At 43.6% G+C, this 22,011-nt stretch overlaps 1 protein-coding gene across 1 annotated transcript; it reads left to right on the top strand.

Moving 5' to 3' along the window:
• The first annotated feature begins 19,650 nt into the window (after positions 1–19,650).
• Positions 19,651–20,628, top strand: LOC133903813 (enoyl-CoA delta isomerase 1, peroxisomal-like). Its single transcript, XM_062345275.1, has one exon. It carries the CDS (start codon positions 19,765–19,767, stop codon positions 20,464–20,466), a length of 702 nt encoding a protein of 233 aa, XP_062201259.1. The 5' UTR covers positions 19,651–19,764; the 3' UTR covers positions 20,467–20,628.
• Positions 20,629–22,011: the final 1,383 nt, after the last annotated feature.

Below are 22,011 nucleotides of genomic sequence, written 5' to 3'. Positions count from 1 at the left end.
TTTGCATTCCAATCGTACGGCATGTGGATGAAAAAGGGTTTGGAAGGACTCAATCTGATCATGGTTGCTGGAAAAGCTGAAAACAACCAGCGGTTCTGTTCAACACCAACCAAAGTCCAACATTTAGGCGCTCTCTCTTTTGTTTTGAATGAATGCATCATATTATTCAGGTATATAAATGTACTGGTAGGACATATTTGCCTCGTACATGGGCGGACCCAGCGTATAGAGTGCAGAGAGCACATGCCCTGCTTAATTTTTTATTGTCAGTGGACTTAGTAATTTTTTTCAGAAGTTAAAAGAGTATATTCTCGCTCAATTTTTGGGTTAGACCTGCTCTGGCCTGGTAGTGGATCAAGTTAGTCATCATATAAAATATTTCAACAGGCCATGCAAGTAGACTTTATACTAGTACCTAGACAATTATCATGTGCAATTATATCGACCATATATCAAGTAGAAGCAGCCAATTAAAAGAGGGAAGTAAGGTGTTAGCTAGAACGATGACTGGGACACACCACGTTGCTTTAACCGGTAGTTGCATGACCTATACACACCAAAATAAGTGAGGAGTGCCATGGGCCAGGGCTCCCATTTTCCTTTCATATGTATAGTCAAAAGATAGATATATCGGTGATGGAGAGCGAGATGGCATCGTAGCAGAATATTAGTTTTAGTTGCCTCCAAAACTCTTGGTACGATGACAATGCAAAGGCAGATCGAATGACTTGAATTCCTTGATCCTTATCTCCTAGCTGCCTTGTGTACCAGAAAATTTTGGTTTCCTGCATCACATCGGGTTCTTCACGTACGATTGGGTTTATGCCGATAATATCTCAGAACAGGTATTTATAGATGGATTTTAAATTTTATCATAGATAATTACATGTTTCTTTTTATAAAATTGTCTATAATATTAAGCAAATTCGGCACTTAGCAATGGAGAGGGAGAGAAGCCATGTTTCGTTTTCTTATTAAATATATGCTTCAGGATATAAAATTTTATGTGTGTGTGTGTTAGGTAGGTGAAACAAGGTACAGCCAATCTTCTCAGTTAATATTGAACTGGCTGACAGCATGAGATTAAGAAAATTCAATGTGCACATCTCAACGAAAGTATACAACACTTCTTACAAAAATTATCTTGACTTGATCGGTTGCCGTACTTCCGTGTACGACCGCAGCCCACGTAATCAACTCTTTATATAATCCAGTGGATGATAATATACGGCACTTGCATGACTTTAACAGCTAGAGCTTGTCATTTAAGAACTGACAGCATGTGTACGGCATCATGAACAAGAGTTTGTTTTAGCTAGTTGCATACTCAGCTCTTGTGAAAAATCTTGTAGTGCTTGTTGAAGAAGAACATGGGAAGGAACTGGTCAACTATGCTATCACCTCTATCTGAACCTTGCAAAAGTACTTTTGGAAATATGTTTAGGCTATATGACAATGCTAGCTGGATGTTTTTATTGCTTCATAGAGATTTCAGGGTTGAGTTGTGCAATTGCACAGGTAACAATTGGCTAGTTTCAATATATGAGCAACTTAAATTGTTAAAGGCACAACTTTGCTATTTATTACAAAGGAGGTGCCGTCAAAATTTTGAATTTTGACTAATTTAGGCTTTAGGATGTGCATGTCGCGTAACCTATGCGTCTCCCGTTTGAAAGAGTTATGGTTACAAATATGCAAGTCTTTGCATATCTATAACCGTAACTGTTTCGAATTGTCCACGTTTTTTGGACAGCCCGAGGATGTGTAGATTGGGTTCGTTTCAATGCTCTACTCCGATCCGAGACAGAGTTTCGGCAGCGTCTCCCCGTTGTTCTCCGGATACACATTCTCTTGGCTTTGTTGCCGAGACGTGTATTTGGAGAACAGCGGGGAGGTGCTGCCGAAATTCTGTCTCGGATCGGAGTAGAGCATGGAAACGGCCCAATCTACACATCGTCGGGTGGGATTAGGACCTATCTTTACCTATTAGATAGTTTGATGCATGCCGATTCCCTCTTATGGTAAAACACAAATATTTGATTTTTATATTACTTGCTGAATAAAAAATATTATATGTGTATGTTTCCCAATATGTTAGAGGATGGATGATCGTGAGTGGATGTACACTGGCCGCTCTAGTCAAGGTTTTTTGACCGATGAATGGATCCAGAAGACCGATGTGTTCTTGGAATTAGCATTTGCTAGGCCTAAGGGACCTCGTGGAACTTGGTGCCCCTGCAGTATTTGTGCAAACGCGCGTCAACAAACAAAGGAGGTCATGGGTCAACACCTTTGTAAGAATGGGTTTATGCCACACTATACCCGGTGGACCTACCATGGTGAGTCCGAACGTGCCAGAGAGGAGGTGGTGCGTCAACACACCAATGACTATGATGTCGGGGTTGGAGACATGCTAGATGACTTCCATGACGCACATTTTAATGAAGCACGTATGGAGGAAGTGCCGGAGTCAACCGCAAAGGCCTTTTATGATATGTTGTCTACGGCGCAGCAACCCCTTCACGGGCATTGCAAGGTTTCTCAACTGGATGCCATCAGACGCCTAATGGCTATCAAGTCCCAGTTTAGCTGCAGCCGAGAATCCTTCGATGCAATGCTGACAGTTGTTGGTAGCCTTCTCCCGGAAGGTCACATTCTGCCAAAGAGCATGTACAAGTCGAAGAAAGTCCTCCGTGCACTTAAGATGCCATATGAGCAGATACATGCTTGTCCAAAGGGATGCATCTTATTTAGGAAAGAACACGCGGACGCAAAGTACTGTGTGAAGTGCAATTCCTCTAGGTATCTTGAGGTAGACTCTGGTGATGGTCAGAAGAGGCAGCTCGCAATCCCCGTGAAGATCCTTCGGTATCTTCCATTCGTACCGAGAATCCAACGGCTGTATATGACTGTGGAATCTGCTAAACAGATGACATGGCACAAAGATGGGCGTCGATACAATCCTGACAAGCTGGTACATCCATCGGATGGTGAAGCATGGAAGAGGTTCGATCTGATTCATCGTGAAAAAGCTCTAGAGGCTCGTAATGTACGAATTGCGCTCGCAACTAATGGGTTCAATCCATATGGTATGACTTGTGCCTCATACAGTTGTTGGCCCATGTTTGTTATTCCCCTCAATCTCCCCCCCGGCGTCATCTTTCAATGACAGAACATATTCCTGTCGCTGATAATTCCGGGGCCTGAATACCCGGGGAAGAATATGAGTGTGTACATGGAGCCGCTGATGGATGATTTGGTCCGTGCTTGGGAGGATGGGGTCTGGACATACGATCGAGCTACAAAGACAAACTTCAAAATGCATGTTTGGTACCAGTACTCCCTGCATGATCTACCGGCGTATGGGATATTCTGTGGCTGGTGTGTGCATGGGAAGTTCCCATGCCCAGTATGCAGGGCGGCTCTGATGTTCATTTGGTTGACAAAGGGTGGCAAATATTCTTCCTTCGACAAGCATCGACAATTCCTTCCTCTTGACCATCCATTCAGACAAGACGTGCAGAACTTTACGAAAGATGTAGTTGCCGAAGGCTCAGCACCACCTAAGATGACCAGTGCCGCGGTTCGTGCTCAGTTAGACGCTCTCGAGGCCAATGCCCAAGGAGATGGATTTCTGGGATATGGTGAGCAACACGCCTGGACTCACAAGCCATGCTTGTGGAATCTCCCCTACTTCGATGATCTCCTTCTTCCACATAACATTGATGTAATGCACACTGAAAAGAATGTCGCTGAGGCCATTTTTGGCACAATCATGGACATTCCTAAGAAGACGAAGGATAACGTTAAGGCTAGAGTCGATCAAACGAGATTATGCAATAGACCACAACTAGACATGGCTCCTCCCAAAGGCGGGAAATCGTGGACGAAGCCAAAGGCCAATTTCGTTCTTACAAGGGCCCAAAGGAGGGAAGTACTTGAGTGGTTCCAAACCTTGATGTTCCCTGATGGGTATGCAGCGAATCTGAAGAGGGGAGTGAATTTAGCTACTTTGCGAATCAACGGGCTCAAGAGTCATGACTATCACATATGGCTTGAGCGGCTACTGCCGGTGATGATTCGAGGCTATGTCCCTGAGGATGTTTGGCTAGTGCTTGCGGAGTTGAGCAATTTCTTCCGCCAGCTTTGTGCTAAAGAGTTATCTCATACCGTGGTAGCAGACATGGAAAGACTGGCGCCTGTGTTGCTCTGCAAGTTGGAGAAGATCTTTCCACCCGACTTCTTTAATCCGATGCAACATATGATTTTGCACCTCCCGTATGAAGCACGAATGGGGGGGCCCGTGCAGGGCCGTTGGTGCTACTCAATTGAGAGATTCCATAAGATTCTTCGAAATAAATGTAAAAATAAATGCAAAATTGAAGCATCCATAGCCGAAGCATACATCCTGGAGGAGGTGTCAAACTTCACAACAAAATACTATGCTAACAATCTTCCCAGTGTGCATAATCCACCCCCTCGTTACAATGTTGGAAACCCCGAAGATGAATCAAAGCTTAGCATCTTTAGAGGGCAACTTGGCAGTGCAAGTGGTGCGACTAACAAGACCTTGCAACATGAAGAGTGGCGCACTATTATGTTGTATGTCTTGACCAACCTATCCGAAGTGGAGCCGTACATGCAGTAAGTGCTCAATACATTATTTCTCAACTAGTCACAAGTTTGTGTCCAACTCCGCTTCTTCTCATTGCTATAGGGAATTCAATGAGCAATTCTGGCATGAATCAAGGGAACCTACCCTCGAGGAAGCTTCGGCCCTTCTTAGAGATGGTGTGGGAAATGACATGCCCGATTTCATTTCTTGGTTCAAACAGAAAGTACTTTCTTACTTGGCTATTACACCAACTTGATTTCATTTCTAACTTGATTTCATTTCTTACATGCGACTAATACACCAAGTTATCCCGCTTAAACTTGTAGGGAACAACCGATGAGTCTATGAGTGCCGACTTGAGACAAGTTGCGGATGGTTGTGCCTATAGGGTCAGGTCATTTAAGGCTTACGACGTGAATGGATATCGCTTCCACACAGCAAGCCACGAGCAGAGTCGGCCCAATCATAGAACAACAAATACCAGAGTTTTTACTCCAGGCTTAGATGGGGCTGAGTACTGCGGAAGAATTGAAGAAATATACGAACTGAATTTTGATGGGAGCAAACCTCTGAATCCCGTCATATTCAAATGCCATTGGTTCGATCCAGAAGTAATGAGACGGACCCCTAATCTTGGGCTAGTCGAAATTTGACAATCAACCGTCTTACCAGGAGACGATGTCTATATTGTGGCTCAACAGGCCACGCAAGTTTATTATCTCTCGTACCCGTGCAAAACCGTTGAGCGTCTTAAGGGTTGGGATGTTGTGTACAAGGTACCGCCACACGGTAAACTACCAGTCCCAAACAATGAAGATTACAACATAGACCCCAACACATATGATGGAGAATTCTTTCAAGAAGATGGGCTCGCAGGGAATTTTGAGATCGACTTGACGGAAGCTCAGGGCATGGAAGTAGACAATGAAACTGGTGCTGACGAGGACGAAGAAGACGAGGTTGAGAATACGAGGGACTTGGAATTACTTGAGTGGTTACATTTAGACAATGACAGTGATGACGCCATTCCTCCTCCCGAGCATCAGGATGATTATTTCGACACGCGTGATAGTGATGATGAGACTTATGATCCAGCTGATCCCGATGATGATGATTATTTCTAATAACTGTATGTTTATTTGTAATAACTGTATGACTTATTCTTTCTCATAGCATGTTTTTTTTAGTATGCTTCATTTATTTACATCAAGTTGTAACATCCGTACTAATTGGTTTACTCGTTCTCATAGCATGGTGGGCGGTATGAGGAAGTTAACGTTGCTATACAAAAAGGCGACGGGGAAAGCCACGGATGCAGGTGACGGGTCCGGAAAGAGACCCCGGGGAAGACCTCCAGGAAGGCCGAGAGGCGGAGGCAGGGGTGGAGGAGGTGCTTCTATACCTGCTGTTGAGGAGGAGACTGAGTCGCCTCTAGGTGCGGCTGAGTCTGAGTCTGACTCGCCTATACCTACGGCTGCGACTCAGTCTGGGGATGAGGAGCAGGTAGAGGAGGAGCAGGTTGACCAGCGGGGTAGCTCTAGCTCTACTTCTTCTCGTGTGTGGCTGCGTGGTCCTTCTAGCCTCCCGAGGCGACCAGTGCCAATGGCTAGACGCCCGCTCATTCGACCAGATGGAGAGAAGTAAATGGCTCTCTCTACTCTCACTATTTTTTTGCCTTTGTATCTTCAATATTTCAACACATACTAATAAATTGCCTTTACACTTGTGCAGGAACTGGCTGAGGGTTGGAGAGGGTGACCACTCACGCCATGTAAACGACATCCTTGGACTTTTGATCAAGGAGAAGTTCCCTGGCATGGTTACTTTGGGCGGAGTAACCGAGCCGGCATACACATGGGCTCACTATGCAGCCGCGCCGGACGCCCGTGACCAGGAGGGAAGGGTGTTTCCCAATAGAGCCGAGCGGGTGAAGGCCGAGCTGTGGGTAAGTTTCGTTCGCACTACATTAGTCAATACTAATCGCATGGAAATTATTTAACTAATGACTGGATCCGTCACGTCTATATGTAGGATTTTTTTAGATGCGAGCCAGGCTTGGAGGCTAGGGCAGCTGCTGTCGTCGACAAAGCTGCCAAGAAACTTGTTAAGGATATGCACCATGAGGCGCGCGTCCAGGTCGTGATCAAATTTCACGCGGAACACCTTGGAGCGAAGGTGACAAAAAAAGACGCTAGGACCATATCTCTGACCCGGGAGCAGTACCTGCAGGTAAAGTACATTAAAGCTTATTGTTCCTTAGATTACTAACACTTAATTTCTTCTTCTTATATATCATGTACTTGATTATTTAGGTGCCTCCGGGGTGGTGCACCGGAGACCTTCCGTGCTGGACGGTGATCGTGGACAAGTGGTGCGCTCCCGAGTGGGAGGAGAGTCACAATGCTTGCCGGGAAAGGCGATTGTTGATGCCTGGCGCGCCACACCATCAAGGCAACCTCAGCCTGACTGGTTTCGCGGCTAGATGGGTATGCAATAGCATCTGTTGTTCCCAAGCTCAGTTCTCCTTAATTTCTGTGCAGGCGTCCCCTTTATGAATGTTTTTGCTTTTCTGTTGCAGTCGACAAAAAATGATGGTCAGCCTCTCTCCCAGTTCAAGGCTTATGCTTTGGCCCATAAGTCAAAGGCGATGCACGGGGTTGCTTATGACCCGAATGACCCGGCCTCAGCGTACACCAACGAGAATGTCAAGGCTCGCCTGGATGGATACACATCGATGGAAAAGGAGGTCCACGGCCCAGACTTTGATCCGAGCGAGCAGGATCTTGATGGGGAAGTGGTTATGAGGGCGGGAGGAGGCAAGAAACATGGCCGGTTCTGGATGGGCGACGGCACACTCGATACGGCCACCACTCCCTCTCTCTCTCAGCTTAGAGCTCAGAGCACGAGCTCAGGTCCAGGTATACGCCCTCGCCCAGAGCCTACACGGATTGCGATGAACGAAATCCAGGTTAGTTCTGTTTCATTCATCCTCCACGATCTTTACATGCTTTGCATTGGAACGATGATGAGATTGCAATGACATATTGTAGGCCCAGCTGGATGAAGAAAGGAGGCTCCGGCACGAATTAGAGAGATCGTTCGAGGAGAGGATGGCGGCAGAACGATCCCAGTGGTATGCGATGATGACGCCCCTTTATGCTGCAATGGGCCAAACTCCGCCACCGATGCCAACCCCTTCTCGTCCACTTGCTCCACAGGCTCCAAACACTCCTGTGAGTTAGTTTATAACCTTGTAATCACCATTATTGCCATTCCTACAACCATAGAGTGTTGTGCTAACTATCTCCTTTGTGCAGTATCCATCAGTGGGATCGAATACGCCTGGAGCTGGAGGTTCGCACTTTGGTACTCCACCTCACTTTGGTTTGTTCTCCTCACTTTGAAAACTTACTTTTGTAACCCCATATCCATACTTACCATTTCTGTTTACTTTCAAATGCATACTTCTTAATTAGCGTTTCTGCTCCTTAATTGATGCAGGTTAAGGTGGTAATCAAGTGTTGAGTCCGTTACGGCCTACTACATTTTCTTTTTGTTTGGACTATGTTTTGCTATCTTGTCACGACAATTTGTCATGTTTGTGTCACTTGCGATAGTTTATGCGCTGTTTGTGGCATATGTGATGTTTATGCGACGGTTTATGTGATGTTTGTGTAATATGCGATGTTTATGTGATGTTTATGTAATATGCGATGTTTATGTGAAGGTGGTAATCTATGAAATATATATAAATTGTTTTGAATTGCAGTGACAGTTTTGAATCTGGTATGGATCAATTGTCGATCTGGTAAATAACAGTTTGCCGAGTGTAACACTCGGCAAACAAGGCTATGCCGAGTGTAACACTCGGCAAACCGGACACGTGTCGCAAGACTGTTCAATCTGGCATTTTGGATGCCAGTTTGCCGAGTGTGCTCCAATACACTCGGCAAAGCGTGGCACGTGTCGCCAAACTGTGCTATTTGGGCACTATTCTGTGCTCACTTTGCCGAGTACCCTCCAATACACTCGGCAAACGTGCCGTGATTTGCCGAGTGTATACCACGGACACTCGGCAAAGTGTCCTCGTGTTTGCCGAGTGTATCCCTGAGACACTCGGCAAAGAGGCCGTTAACGCGTTGGCACCGTTAGGTCACTTTTTTTGCCGAGTGTCGTATTTGGCTCTCGGCAAATATGTTTGCCGAGTGCCCGATATAAAACACTCGGCAAACAGTGATTTACCGGCACTGTGTATGTCGACAGTGGTATGCCGAGTGTTACACTCGGCAAACATGTTGCCGAGTGTTTTTAGGCCTTTGCCGTGTGCCCTAGCAATAAAACTCATAAGCTCTTGCTCCTCCTCCACTACACCTCCATCATCTTTTTTCAATTTTTTATCTTATTAATTTTTTTTCCTCTCTGAGCCCCAAGCGTGAAAGAATTTTGTGTTGCGGTCTCCTTTTTGTAGCCACTTGGTATGAGCCTGCTGCTTCCAGTACAAATTAAGTTGATCCTGCAAGCGCTCAAGCTTATACCTCAAAATATTCCCGCGACAAATTCTCTAGCGATATATGCCTCCTCCATCTCTCTAACTCCTTTTTTATTTTTTTTATTCTCCCCTCTAACTCTCCCAGCACATTCTTATCCCAGCTGTGTAACTCACCCGACACCTTCTTCAAAAGTGCCATCACTGTATTGCCCCCTTCAACCATTCCTTCCTCCCAAGCATTACGAACTACTTCTTCACAAGTTTCCTCTTGCAGCCATCTAACTTCAAACTTTGGCAGCACATCTGCGCATCGCCTTCGTGTGATTCTTGGCTCCCAATTACAGTCCACTATAATAGGGCGATGATCCGAGTGGCGAGGATCCCCGTTAATTACTTTGTAAGTTGGGAACATCATCCTCCAAGCTTCATTTCCCACTGCTCGGTCCAGCCTCTCTTTAATGAAAGAGTTTGCTTGGTGGCTGTTATTTCTCCACGTAAATGCATCGCCAATAAAGCCCAGATCCTCCAGCTCACAATTATCCAAAGAACTCCTAAAGGCATCCATCTGTATTGTGGTTGATCTGCACCGCCTTCCTTCTCAAAACCAAATAGGATCTCATTGAAATCCCCGGCGCAAAGCCATGGTAGCTGAGAGACCCTATGAAGATCTCTTAATGTATACCAGGTTTGAACTCTTTCTTCAGTTTTTGGTTCATCATAAATGCCAGTAAAACGCCATTGAGGGCCACCCTCTTCCTTGACCACCGCATCAATGTAATATTTGGACAATTGCTGCACTGATATATCCACCCCTCTCCTCCAGAACATTACCAATAAATTCACCACTTTTCCCTTCTCACCTACGAACCATCATATATATTCGGCATATTTGTAACATCCATCGAAACCGCTCCATTTTATCCCTATCCAGTTTTGTTTCAGATAGGAATAGCACATCGGGACCTTCGCGCTTCTGGAGATCCAAAAGGCCTTGAACTGCCGAGGTATTCCCCAGACCCTGGCAGTTCCATGCTATGAGCCTCATTGGTCTCGGCAGGGCCGACCGAGCAGCCCTGCCTTCTCTAAGCTTTGCACCTCCTCCTCCAACTCGCCTACAACCTTCTGTTGCTTCCCCGATCTATTGCTCTCCACCTTTTCCCCACTATCCTCCATACTCCTTTTCCTATCTCCCATTGACGCATACTTCTCAGAGGTATTCCTATCCTTCCTCTCCCTCCTCCTCCCGCCAGCCGCGGGTTAGGGCGAACGAAAAACACAGTACAAACAACTTCAACTCGCTCCAAAGGATGGAATCGAGAGAAGCAGAAGGTGTATTGGTGGAAGTTTAGTGGAAGATTTGTGAAGAAAACAGGGAAAAACTAGATAGGATGCCGCCGAAGATCCTAGGCCCGGGACGGAATTCGAGTCGCCTACTGGGGAGGTAAATGGCAATATCATGTCCTTATTGTTAGCTAACGGTTCTTTTACCGATATTTCGGACAAAATTGTGGCAAACTGTAACCATTGACCCCAGTTTGACAGTGTAGTTTGACAAAAAAATGTAAATAATTGCAATATAGGTAGAATGAGAACCAGAACCAAGTTCACAAGAAGGACAAATGAGAAATGACAAGCGGCCGTCGACATGCTCAAACAGCAGCGCTGTTGCTACAAACAGCTATCCTGTAGTGTCTGTAAGAACGATAGTGCGCACGTTTAGCCCTTCCAGTGTTTTCTTCTTCCTAGCCAAACCCAACAACAAAGACAAGCTTCTTGTATCATCATTTTCTTCTTTCATCAGGCAAGAACAGGAGCTGCCAATTGTAAGCCTAAATTCTTCATTTACGATCATCCGTGTTCTCAAATCAATTCAAACCACAACTTGCTCACATGCTCATGAACCTTTTTCACCATCTCGTTTGAACCATGCCCACTGAAATCGCTGGAGCCGTAGCGACGGCAGGCTGGCTAGGCAGCCGTGCTGCCGGTCATGGCACTGTATATGGTAACCTGCCAATTACTTTGTAATGCAAGTGCAGGCAATAAGATTAAGTACCTAGATCTAGGAGGATTTGACGATATGCTTCAGCTGCCGTGTTGTGTCGCGCCGCCGGTGCTAGCATGTGACGGCGAAACCTTCTAAGCAGCTCTCAGCTGGTGAGCCCAGCTGAAAGGTGGCCGGTGATGAGCGTAGAGGTGCGGCGACGCTCAGCCTTCGTGGCGAGCTGGGCCGGCATCGGGCCTAGGCTAGGATGATGCACGCGAAGGCATGCATGGGCGGAAGGGAAGCTCACTGTGTTATAGAATGGCTGGGAGGTGGGCTGCAGCGGGGTGTCGACGGCGAGGTGGCAGCGGAGGCGGAAGAAGTGCTGCCGGACTTGAAGAATAAGGATGCAGAAGCTTGAATAAGGGCGCAGAACCTTTCTTTTCTTTTCCGTTCCAATTCTGTTCCCAAAATTGCAGTGAAATGCGAATTTGGCCTTTTCCTCCTGATTGTAGACCGCGCCACTGTCCGTCGTCAGGCTCACAATGTGCTTTTTTTCTTTCTGTAACTGGCTTGGAGATGGAACAGTTTGGTGTTTGCATCGCCATCGCTCAGATAGGTGATGCGTGAGCGTAAGTGTGCAATGCTACGTTCAAGCCGAGGCACTTACACTTGAGTTCTCTGCTTCATCAGGAGAAAGCTCCCTGAGCTCTTGCGCTCGATCCAAGCGCAAAATAAGCTCCTTGGCCACCACCAGCTGTAGCTTGATTTGGCCAATCCTCCGCTGGCCCCAACTTTGGAGCTCCTTCGCCGTGTTCCACAGCAGGCTGTCAAGACGCTTGAACGGCTCATTGATTGAAGGCGCGCAGTGCCAGCCCCTCTCAACTGCCTCCAAGTAGCCCAACCGTTTGAGGTCATCTCCAATAGAAATTCTAAAAATTCATCCTCTATAACACTATTATAACATCTCCTAATACTATTACAGCATTCTCTATTTTTTCCATCTCCAACAGCTACTCTGTTTCCTACCTTATATTACTCTCCTCCTCCCCTCGGACCCACGTGCATACGCTATAAACAATAATAGAGCCTCCCGTATCCACCGGCAAAACTTGCAGCCGACTGCTGCCTCCCGCATTACTGTGCCGATGGATACCTCCTCTGTTGAAGCCGGATACGACGTGGATTGGATCGGTATTTTACTGTGCCGCTCGAAAAAAGTACAAAAGCCGCTTCCGTTGGAGTCAGCCTTAGCCAGAAGTTTTCAAAATGAAACCGTCGCTTGGAAAGGAAGGCAGCATTAGAGGCCAGGAGGAGCGGGTAGTGATCCGATGTACCGAACGACAGGGCTTGAAGGAAACAGAAAGGGAATAGTAGTTCCCAATCAATTGAAGCCAACACCCTGTTGAGCTTCTCCAAAGTTTTTTTTTCGACAACGGAGAACCCCATTTCCATTACTGGGTAATGGAATAGTTCAGTACAGACCTTACAGCACAGATAGAACAAGAGGCTAACCAGCAAAAGCAACACCGACATATCTAGGGAATGAGAAGTAAAGTGATATCCAACTACTCAAAGCATAACAACAGACAGAGCAGAAAGGGAGGAACTAGACAAAAAAACATCTGGTAAATGCCTAGAACAAGGAGGGCCCAACTCGAGTCAAATCGCAACTATATCAGCAGCAATATATCTGGAGAAAAGACCAGCAGGAGGGTATGATCAACTTCACCTTCATCATCTGTCAGATCTTCGTCCTCAACTGGAGGAACACCAGGGAGGCGCAATAGTTGGTTGCTGGAGGGGGGAGGTGGTGTGTCATCAGGGAGCCTTAGCATCTGGTTGGTGGAGCGGGAAGGGTGTGCCCGACATCGATGCATCAAAATCTGGTTCACTGTCGCCAATAGACCATGAGCGCCGCGCATAAGATCATCTTTACTCACCTCTTTGAGGAGTTCTGCCCAGGTAATCAAGAAGGAACAAGCATGGAAAATGATGTCAGCAGGATCACGCAAGAGTTTTTTTGTCAAAACAAGCCCTATTGCGAGCCTTCCAAATGGCCCAGCAAACAACAGCTAAACTAGTGGTGTCAAAATCTTTCCCATGGGGAAAGTAATCATTGATCCACTTATAGTATTGGGTAACGAATTAGGAATGGTGGGAGCACCAATAAAAGTTCCAATAAAACCCTAGGCCACCTTAGCAATAGGGTAAAGAAAAAACAAATGTTTAATAGTCTCAGGCTGAGTACAGAAAAAACAGGAGGGATCTCCACTCCAATTTCTCTTAAGAAGGTTATCTTTGGTTAACAAGGCATCAAGTTCCATAAGTCATAAGAAAAGTTTAATTTTCAAAGGAATTTTGGCTCTCCAAATATGTTTAAAAGGAAGGTGAGGGGATCTCTGGTTAACCAGTTATATGTAGACTTAACACTAAAAGAGTCTTTCTTATCCCATGACCAAGAAACAACATCATCAGAACAACCAAGTCTAACATTTGACAACCAACTGAGAACCAAATCCCATTGAGATTGAAGGTCTGATGTAAACCATCTTCTGAATTCAAGGCACAACTTTATATTGTAGCAATCAAAAATAGTAATAAATTTCTAGTTACAGATGGAGTAAAGCACAGGGTACATTTTAGCAAGAGAATTCGTGGTCAGCCAATTGTCTTTCCAGAACCTTGTATTTTTTACCACTACCAAAAAGAACCTTCCTCCCTTGGAGGTAAATATGTTTAACTTCGATAAGATTTGCTCAACAGGGAGAATCACTAAACTTGTGCTTAACCTCAATGATAGAAGAGTTATGTAAATACTTTTTCCTGATAATAAACTGCCACATCCCATCACCTTTCTCAAGCCTCCACCACCACTTACAAAGAAGAGCAGTATTAAGTTTGGAAAGAATTTTAACACCAAGACCCCCTTTCTTCTTAGGCAAAATTTTTTTGTCCCAATGAACTAGATGGTATTTCTTTTTGGTGCCACCACCTTACCAAAAGAACTTCTCTCTGGCAATGTCAATCTTTTTATTGACAGTTTTAAGCATTCGATACATTGACATTTGATAAATGGGGATATTTGACAGACTAGCATTAATTAGAATGAGTCTACACCTATGGACAATAAACCCCCTTGCTAGACATAGAGTTTTTTGAGGATTTTTTCCTCCATTTTCACCCAGTCAATAAGATGGAGCCTGCTAGGGCTTACAGGAACCCCCATGTATTTGATAGGAAAGGAACCAATTTGACAATGAAAAAGATTAGCATATCTTTCAGCAATAGAGAGGTCACCCCCTACCAAAATCACGTCACTTTCTTGAAAATTGATCTTGAGGCCAAACATTAGCTCATACATATATAGCAATAACTTGAGATTATCATTAGCATGTTGTAAGATTGCAATGCCACCTTCAAACAAATGGGGAACCAGGCCAGTCACTTGTCTATTTTTCTGAGCAGTGGTGATCATCTTAGCCAAGAAGTCAGCAACAAGAATAAAGAGAAAGCATGACAATGGATCACCTTGCTTCACTCCTTTATGACTACCAAAATATGGACTCATATTGTTGTTCAACTTCACATTTAAAGTACCATCACATACCACTTTTTGGATCCAAAGTTTCTATTTATTACTAAAACCTCTTATATCAAGGCATTTAAAAAGGAAGTCCCAACAAAGCTTATCATAAGCTTTGTCAAAATCTAATTTCAGCACCACACCAATTTATTATAGGCACAATTTGAGCTTGTCTCGATCTCAAAATGAGTCAAACTCAAGCCTGGGCCAAGGCTCGCGAGCCTCACGAGCTCAAACTCGATAAGGCTTGATAAGGACCGAGTTAATGAATATTACGATTTTTATTTAAATTTATCACTCTACCAAGTCTATACGGCCTTAATTTTTCTCATGTATCCCCAAGGCCCAAGGAGATGTTACAAGAACCAGAATGGAGGAGTCATCCTAAAGCCTATGTAGATAACCACATCACAACAAACAACCAAGACGATAAGACCTACTCGGTGTTTCTCCCGTTATCGAGCTTAGACAAGCCGAACTCGAGCCTACTTGAGCTTGAATCGAGTCGAGCTCAAGTCCGTCCCCAAGCTCGCCTGCCATCGTAGGCTCATTCGAGCTCGGCTCGATCTTTTATCGAGCTCAAGCCTGACATGGCAATCTCACTCGAGCTCGGCTCGTTGATAGCTGTACTCCTATCTTTCCCTTGGCGTGTTGCAGAAGGGGTCGACACAGAGAGGAAAAAAGGGGGCTCCCTCCTAGGGTTGGGCAGCTGGGCCTATTTTGGGCCTAGGTTGGCCATCCTGGATCCAAGCTGGGCAAGGTTGGGAGGCCTTCTTTGATATTTTTTTCCTTTTCTCTTTCTTTGTCTTTTCTTTTATTTTTTAATAAATCCGGAGCACGAACTAGCCTCCTGCAAATCACCCAAAAATGTAGGAAACTCGAAAATGCCGACTCAACGTCTAGGGCATTACAATTACAAGTGAACAGAAGATTCTCAATCCAATCCATGCACTAGCATATGACTCACAAAATCTCCTTTTTCATAAATTCCTATGGCACCAAAAACTTCTACCGAAGATAAAGATTTGTATTTGGTATTTACAGTTAGGGATTATTTTTACTAAAGATAACCTAGCCACATGCAATTGAGGAATGGTAGTATCAAATGTTGTTTCTGTAATAAAAATAAAAATATACAACACCTTTTCTTTGATTATCATTTTACTAAAGTAGTCTGACATATTGTGAAGATGGCGGCTCTTGATTTAAATACACCTACAAATATTACCAACATGATGGGTGATTGGTTTAGGGGTATGGGGCAAAAACAAAAGAATAGAATCTTTGTATTGTAGAGGTAGCAGCTTTATGTTGGGCGATATAGCTATGCTGTAATGATATCACCTTTGGTAAAAAAAACCCACATCTTTCTTGCAGGCACTACTCAGAGGGACATACTGGCTCCATCATTGGAGTTTGCTACAGAGAGAGAAAGGAGGGAAGATGTGAGCGATGCATGCCAAAGATTGGAGGTCGTTGCAATCGAAGTATTCGCCAAAAATGAGTAACATTTTAATTCTAGAATATACGGATCTTGTAGCTTTTGCTGACTTGCAGAAGGGTTTATGTCAATTGCACCAAACTGAAAATAATTAGTAGCAAACTGAAGTAGGAATGAACAATTTAATTTCTGCCTGAAAACTGGGAAAAACGTTGTCACAAGAAACTCAAAGATCTCTAACTGAAGAAAACATTCCAATATAAATTGCTGATCAGGAGTTGACGAGATCATTATCTGAACTTCTGTGTGTAATGACGTCAAAGGAGTGTATCGTTTGTTGCCATGATGCCATCCAGGTCCATGTTATATGTATTGCCATCTTTACATAGATTTCGGGTGTAGAGTTAGAAACCGTTGGAATGCATGGGTACTTTAATATTATAATATAAGTTACGAGTTCATAATGCCTTCATCAGTAAAAATATGTAATTAACTTAAATGTGTTGTAGACAAATGCTCAAAACTGCTAAGTGCATTATTCTTATGTGTAGATAACAATAAAATAAATCTTTGTTTTTTCTAGAAGTTGAACTAATATAAAAAAGGTGATGTAGGAGACTAGTTACTGATTACATGCTCTTATATATGTGGAACTGCAAAAGACAAAATTAATCACACGAAGTAGTGTAGCACAGGTGACACAAAGAAAACATTTGTAGTATAACCTACAGCATAGTGCAATTTATCTACTAATGGTAGAACAACCGCATATATCTAAGAAAGCACTAATTAATATAAACTGCTATTGGGGTGTATATAGGGAATGGGTTAGTCGGTTGCCCATGTCATGCTTAATTTTTCCGAGCGGGGACTGAAAGCAGCTTGTTTGGTTGCACACACACGATGATCATAGTTTTAAAATTATATGAAAGCACAAAAGATTGGTTTTAAAATTGAGGCAAGCATAGATCTCCCTCTCCTCTGATACTAGTTTAATCTTGTTTGCGGATCTTGGCAGGGGAGTGTTGTAGAGTTTCTTTTGTTTCTTGCAGCTCAGATCTCAATCAAGCTATGGATGGTCATTAACTCGATTGCTCCTTCACGACTGGATCAAGCTAGCTAGTACATACATACAAACTAGTTCACCTAAACATGTCAACTAATACATGGTAATAACTATTCCGTCTTCTCAGCGTCCTTGACGAGCCAAAGACCTCGCACAGCGTGCATTGCATTGTGAAACTTGATAAAAGAGTCGCTGGCCACATGCATGGTCGCTGTTGGCAAGGAAGAGAGAGATGCATGGCCCCTGGCCCCTAGAAACATGTATATTAGAGATTGGGACTCTGACAACACTATTAATTCCGTCTGCTCAGCGTGCATTCCATTGGAAGACTTATCAAAGGGGTAGCTGGCCACATGCATGGTCGCTGATGGCATGGAAGTGATAGATGCATGGCCCCTAGAAACATATACCAGTATTAGACATTGGGACTCTGACAACACTAAGAATCGATTTGTAGTTTTAATGTAGTATTAGCTTACTTTATCGGTACCATGGAATACTGAATACTTCCTCCGTCCTAAAATATAGGATGTATTAGGATATAGAAAAATCAAATTTCTTAAATTTTAATTAACAATTAGTTAAATTTACTACGTAAAAAATAGATAAATAAGACACGAAATCAGTGACGGGTCATAACATGACCTGTCACTGATGATAAAAGTGACGAATTATAATTATGACTTGGGGCATCCTAGGTCAGTCATAGGTGACGGGTCGTAGTTATGATGTGTCACCTATTACGACTCATAAGTGACGGGTCATCCTAACTAGTAATTAGTGAGGAATCAAGTTATAATCCGTCATCAATGACTTGATCAATACATAGAACTATCATTTTATGTATTGTGTGTGTATATATACCTCTAGGTATTCATATACTTATATTTATATAGATATATATACATAATATTTATGGTTGTTTTTATATATGTACATGATCGATATATAGAGCTATCATTTCATGTGGTGCAAAAGTGCATGTACTCCTGTTTTATGCCATGTGTGTATATATATATATATATGTATAGTAGTATAAACATATACTCATATATGTGTATTCTATGTTATTTTTCCCTATTCATCAGGGGTGTATATATATAATATACAACCACAGGAATATATATATGTATATAATGCTAATTTTTTTATTTTTCTTTTATTTATCTCTTATTTTTCTCACCTCGGCAGCATTAGAATAGGAATTATTGTACAATTTTGCTCATGTTTGATGTAAGGGGTGGCGGCTATGTACACAAATGTGTGTTTCAAAAACAGTTTAGAAACTTCCGGGGGCGAGAACTCAATCTTCCAAGCCGTTTTTGGCCTCGAAAAATTCGTCGAAACCAACGTTGTAGATGTCCATAGAGTCAAAAAAGCGTTGAAATCGGAGCTCGTATGTTAAAGTTATGTCCTTTTTACTAAAAGCACCTTGGATCAACATTGTTATGACCCGTCACCTATGACCTTCGGCCATAAAGGTTCAAATGATAGCAGATCCGATTTCTGTCACAAGCATGTGATAGCTGAGGTGAAGGGAGTCGCACGCGAGGCCCTGGGCATGGGTTCAAGTCCTATGAAATGCAAAGACCGAAATATATTTGAAAATGATGTGGATTGGGCATATGCGATGGGCCCTGTATTAAGTGGCTCTCGGGTGAAAATATATATATTTTTTTTAACTTTTTTCGTATCAAATAAAAAGAAAAACGTTCGTTAGTCATAAGTGATGGGTCACAACTGTGGCCCGTCACTTATGACTTGTAATGAGTGATGGGCCACAGTTATGACCCGTCACTTATGACCTTAATAAATTGGTGTCGAATCGTTACCTATCACTTATGATTTGTCATTAGTGACGCATTCGGGATGAAGGGTGGGTGCAGCATCCGTCACTCATGACGATTGTGACCCGTCACTTTTGAGTTTTTTTTTTCACGTTGTGATTATACATATGTTTTAATATATAAAAGTTGTATCAATAGATCTGTATTTAATAGATCTTTTAATACAATATTAATTTTTGTAACAATTGATAATATATTATAAAATAAATTAATTATCAAACTATGATTTTGTGAACTTCTAGGACTGTGCAACCATGTATCCAAGGACCTAGCTCGGTACCTACGCCCGTACCACATGCACTCATTTACGTGAGGCTGTGGGACTGGCCTCGATCGTATGCATGTCACCCATCGTTATCTGAAAAATTGTTTTATTCCTCTATTCTTTACGATCACCAAGTTCATTCAAGATGTAATTCTTTTTTGGTTTGTTTGCATCCATATTTTCATTTCGAAAGTTAATTAATTAGCAAAAGTAAGATACACCTGTAAGATGCTTTGGACACCAAGCGCGTGGGCCCCACCTGACCCCGATAACACACCCCCATCCTTTGTTTGAATAATACTGACAAAGCTTAATTAATCACCATCCTAATCACTTTCCTTGTTTGATTCCATCTCCTGACACAGGTAAATGCAGTTCTGTTTATTTATGGCCATTTGAGCAGCCATAAGCACAATATATATAATCTAGCTAGATCCTAGGCGTTTTTGGTCTCCGTCGCCGCTGATCACTATGGGCTTTTGCGAGTTTACTGTGAAGGACGGCATCTTCGTCCTGACCCTCGATAGCGGCGACGGCGGTCACAACTACCTCACCCTGCAGTCCATGGCGGATCTCAAGCAAAAACTGGAGGAGATCCGCAGGAAGGCCAGGCCGTGGAACAAGGGCCTCATCACCACCTGCTCGGGCGGCGCGTTCTGTCACGGCGTTGACTACGGCGCGTTGTCCCAGCCGATGGTCGACGAGCTGTCACACCGCATGGCCGAGGTGCTGCGCCTGCTGTTTGAGATGCCGTTCCCGACGGCCGCTGCGGTCACCGGCGACGTCAAGTCATCCATGGCCCTGGCGCTCGTGATGGCGCACGACGACACGGCCACTTTGAAGGAGACCATGTTCGAGATGCCCGAGGTTCGGGATGGACTCGGCAACCTGCCGCCGTACGTCGGGGCGCTGCTGCGGGACAAGGTGTCCTTCCCTCTGGTCAGGTCGTCGTTGTTGCTCTGCTCGGAGGCCATGAACGGGTCCAAGATGGCATACTGGGAATTTTGCGAAGGCATCCGTGATGACAATGAGGCGGTGATGAAGGAGGCCGTTCACATCGTTGAAGTTAGAATCGGCAAAGTCCGCGACGGCAGGGACTACATCACCACCCGCAAGAGCTTCTTTCCGGAGTCGTGGAGGGCTGTTTCCCAATTCCTTGGCGACCACAACTAGTGATTCCGGCGGCCATGCGCTGTCCTACTGGAATCCAAACAACAAGGAGAATTATTCAGCGGCAATAGTTCATTCATATAGCTGTTGGTACAGCTGTTGATGACATACCTAGAGGCAATTACAAGAATGATTGTATCATTTATATGTTTATGTATTTTTGAATAAAATATTATTATATTCTTTAAATAATTATCAATTACTTTGATAAGTCATTATGTGACTTGTTCGTGAAGTTTATTGTTTAAATTATGATATTATTTTATATGGTCCCGGTCTTATATCATTTTTAGATAATAATGATTTGCACATTAACACATGTATAATTGATTATTATTTTTCACAAATAATAGATATGAAAATATCAAATCAATAATGTAAGCACAGGTTAGGAAACATAGAATTGCACTTATTTTCTCTAGACATTGTTAGGATTATATTACTAGTGTCATCTATTGGTCTCGGATGGTATAACTGCATGAACCATAGACATGAGATCGTGATTATTTCTAGAATGTGTAGTAGTACATTTAGAAGTTCCCAAACAGTACTTTGTAATAGGGTAGTAAATAATGTAGCTTTATGGTGCGCAATGAAATATGTCATGGGTGTGAGCCATCAAGATGGAATCTACCCCTTTCATATAACGGGAGATATATATCTAGACCCTTTGATGTGGTTAGATTGAAGAAGTACATGACATGCTAATGTGATTAAAGTGTTAATCACGAGTTGAACAACTCACTACAATATTAAGCGAATAGTCGAGCTATTTCAAAGATGACATACATCTTACCTTGAGCTTCATTGGTATCGTTAAGTAAATGGATCGATGCATATGTATAACAAAGTTCAGATGATATAATCTTTGTGTGTACTTGGAGTCACTATGTCTTTCTAGGGACAATTGCTGACTAGTAATAGGAATGGAGTTTCGGAGTGAGAAACCAAGTGGGTAAGTTCCTTGGTTTGATTGTGATGAGTCATTGACCATTTTTGAGTTGAGTTGATCTTTGTTAGCATGAGTGTGTTGATGCTTATCTTCGATCTTGACTAACTCGAGTTGATGGAGAATGGAATTTGAATGATTTTCTCTAAGTCCAGGATTTTTCTGTCTCACCGGATGATCCGACGTTGGAGGCTGTGTTCTCACCGGAGCATTTCAGCACAGAGGCAGAAATGAACGCATTCACTGGAAGGTCTGGTGTAGGCCAGAGTGAGCGCTAGACTATTTTGTGCAGAGAGCAAATTTTTGGAGGAAATCAAGGTTAAGGAACTGGATGTTCCGGTGAAAGCAACGGAGAGCATCGGAGCATTTGTCCAGTTGGTGCCAAATTTGAAGAGGTGCACCGGATAGTCTGGCGTTTCCTGCAGAGAGCATTTGTCTAGTTGGCGCCAAATTTGAAGAGGTGCACCGGATAGCTAGAGTGAGCGCCAGAGTATTCACCGGACCGTTTCCTGTAGAGAGGATGTAGATGGGTATTTCAGAGGAGATAAACACACCTGATGATCCGGTGTTGGATTGTGCTCACGCTGGAGCATGTCACC

The sequence above is a fragment of the Phragmites australis genome, chromosome 21, assembly GCF_958298935.1.
Source record: "Phragmites australis chromosome 21, lpPhrAust1.1, whole genome shotgun sequence".
Taxonomy (NCBI): domain Eukaryota; kingdom Viridiplantae; phylum Streptophyta; class Magnoliopsida; order Poales; family Poaceae; genus Phragmites; species Phragmites australis.
This window is presented reverse-complemented; position numbering and strand designations above follow the sequence as displayed.

Excerpts from the sequence above, each read along its gene's own strand:
- LOC133903813 (XM_062345275.1), top strand. The coding sequence starts at position 19,765 with ATGGGCTTTTGCGAGTTTACTGTGAAGGACGGCATCTTCGTCCTGACC.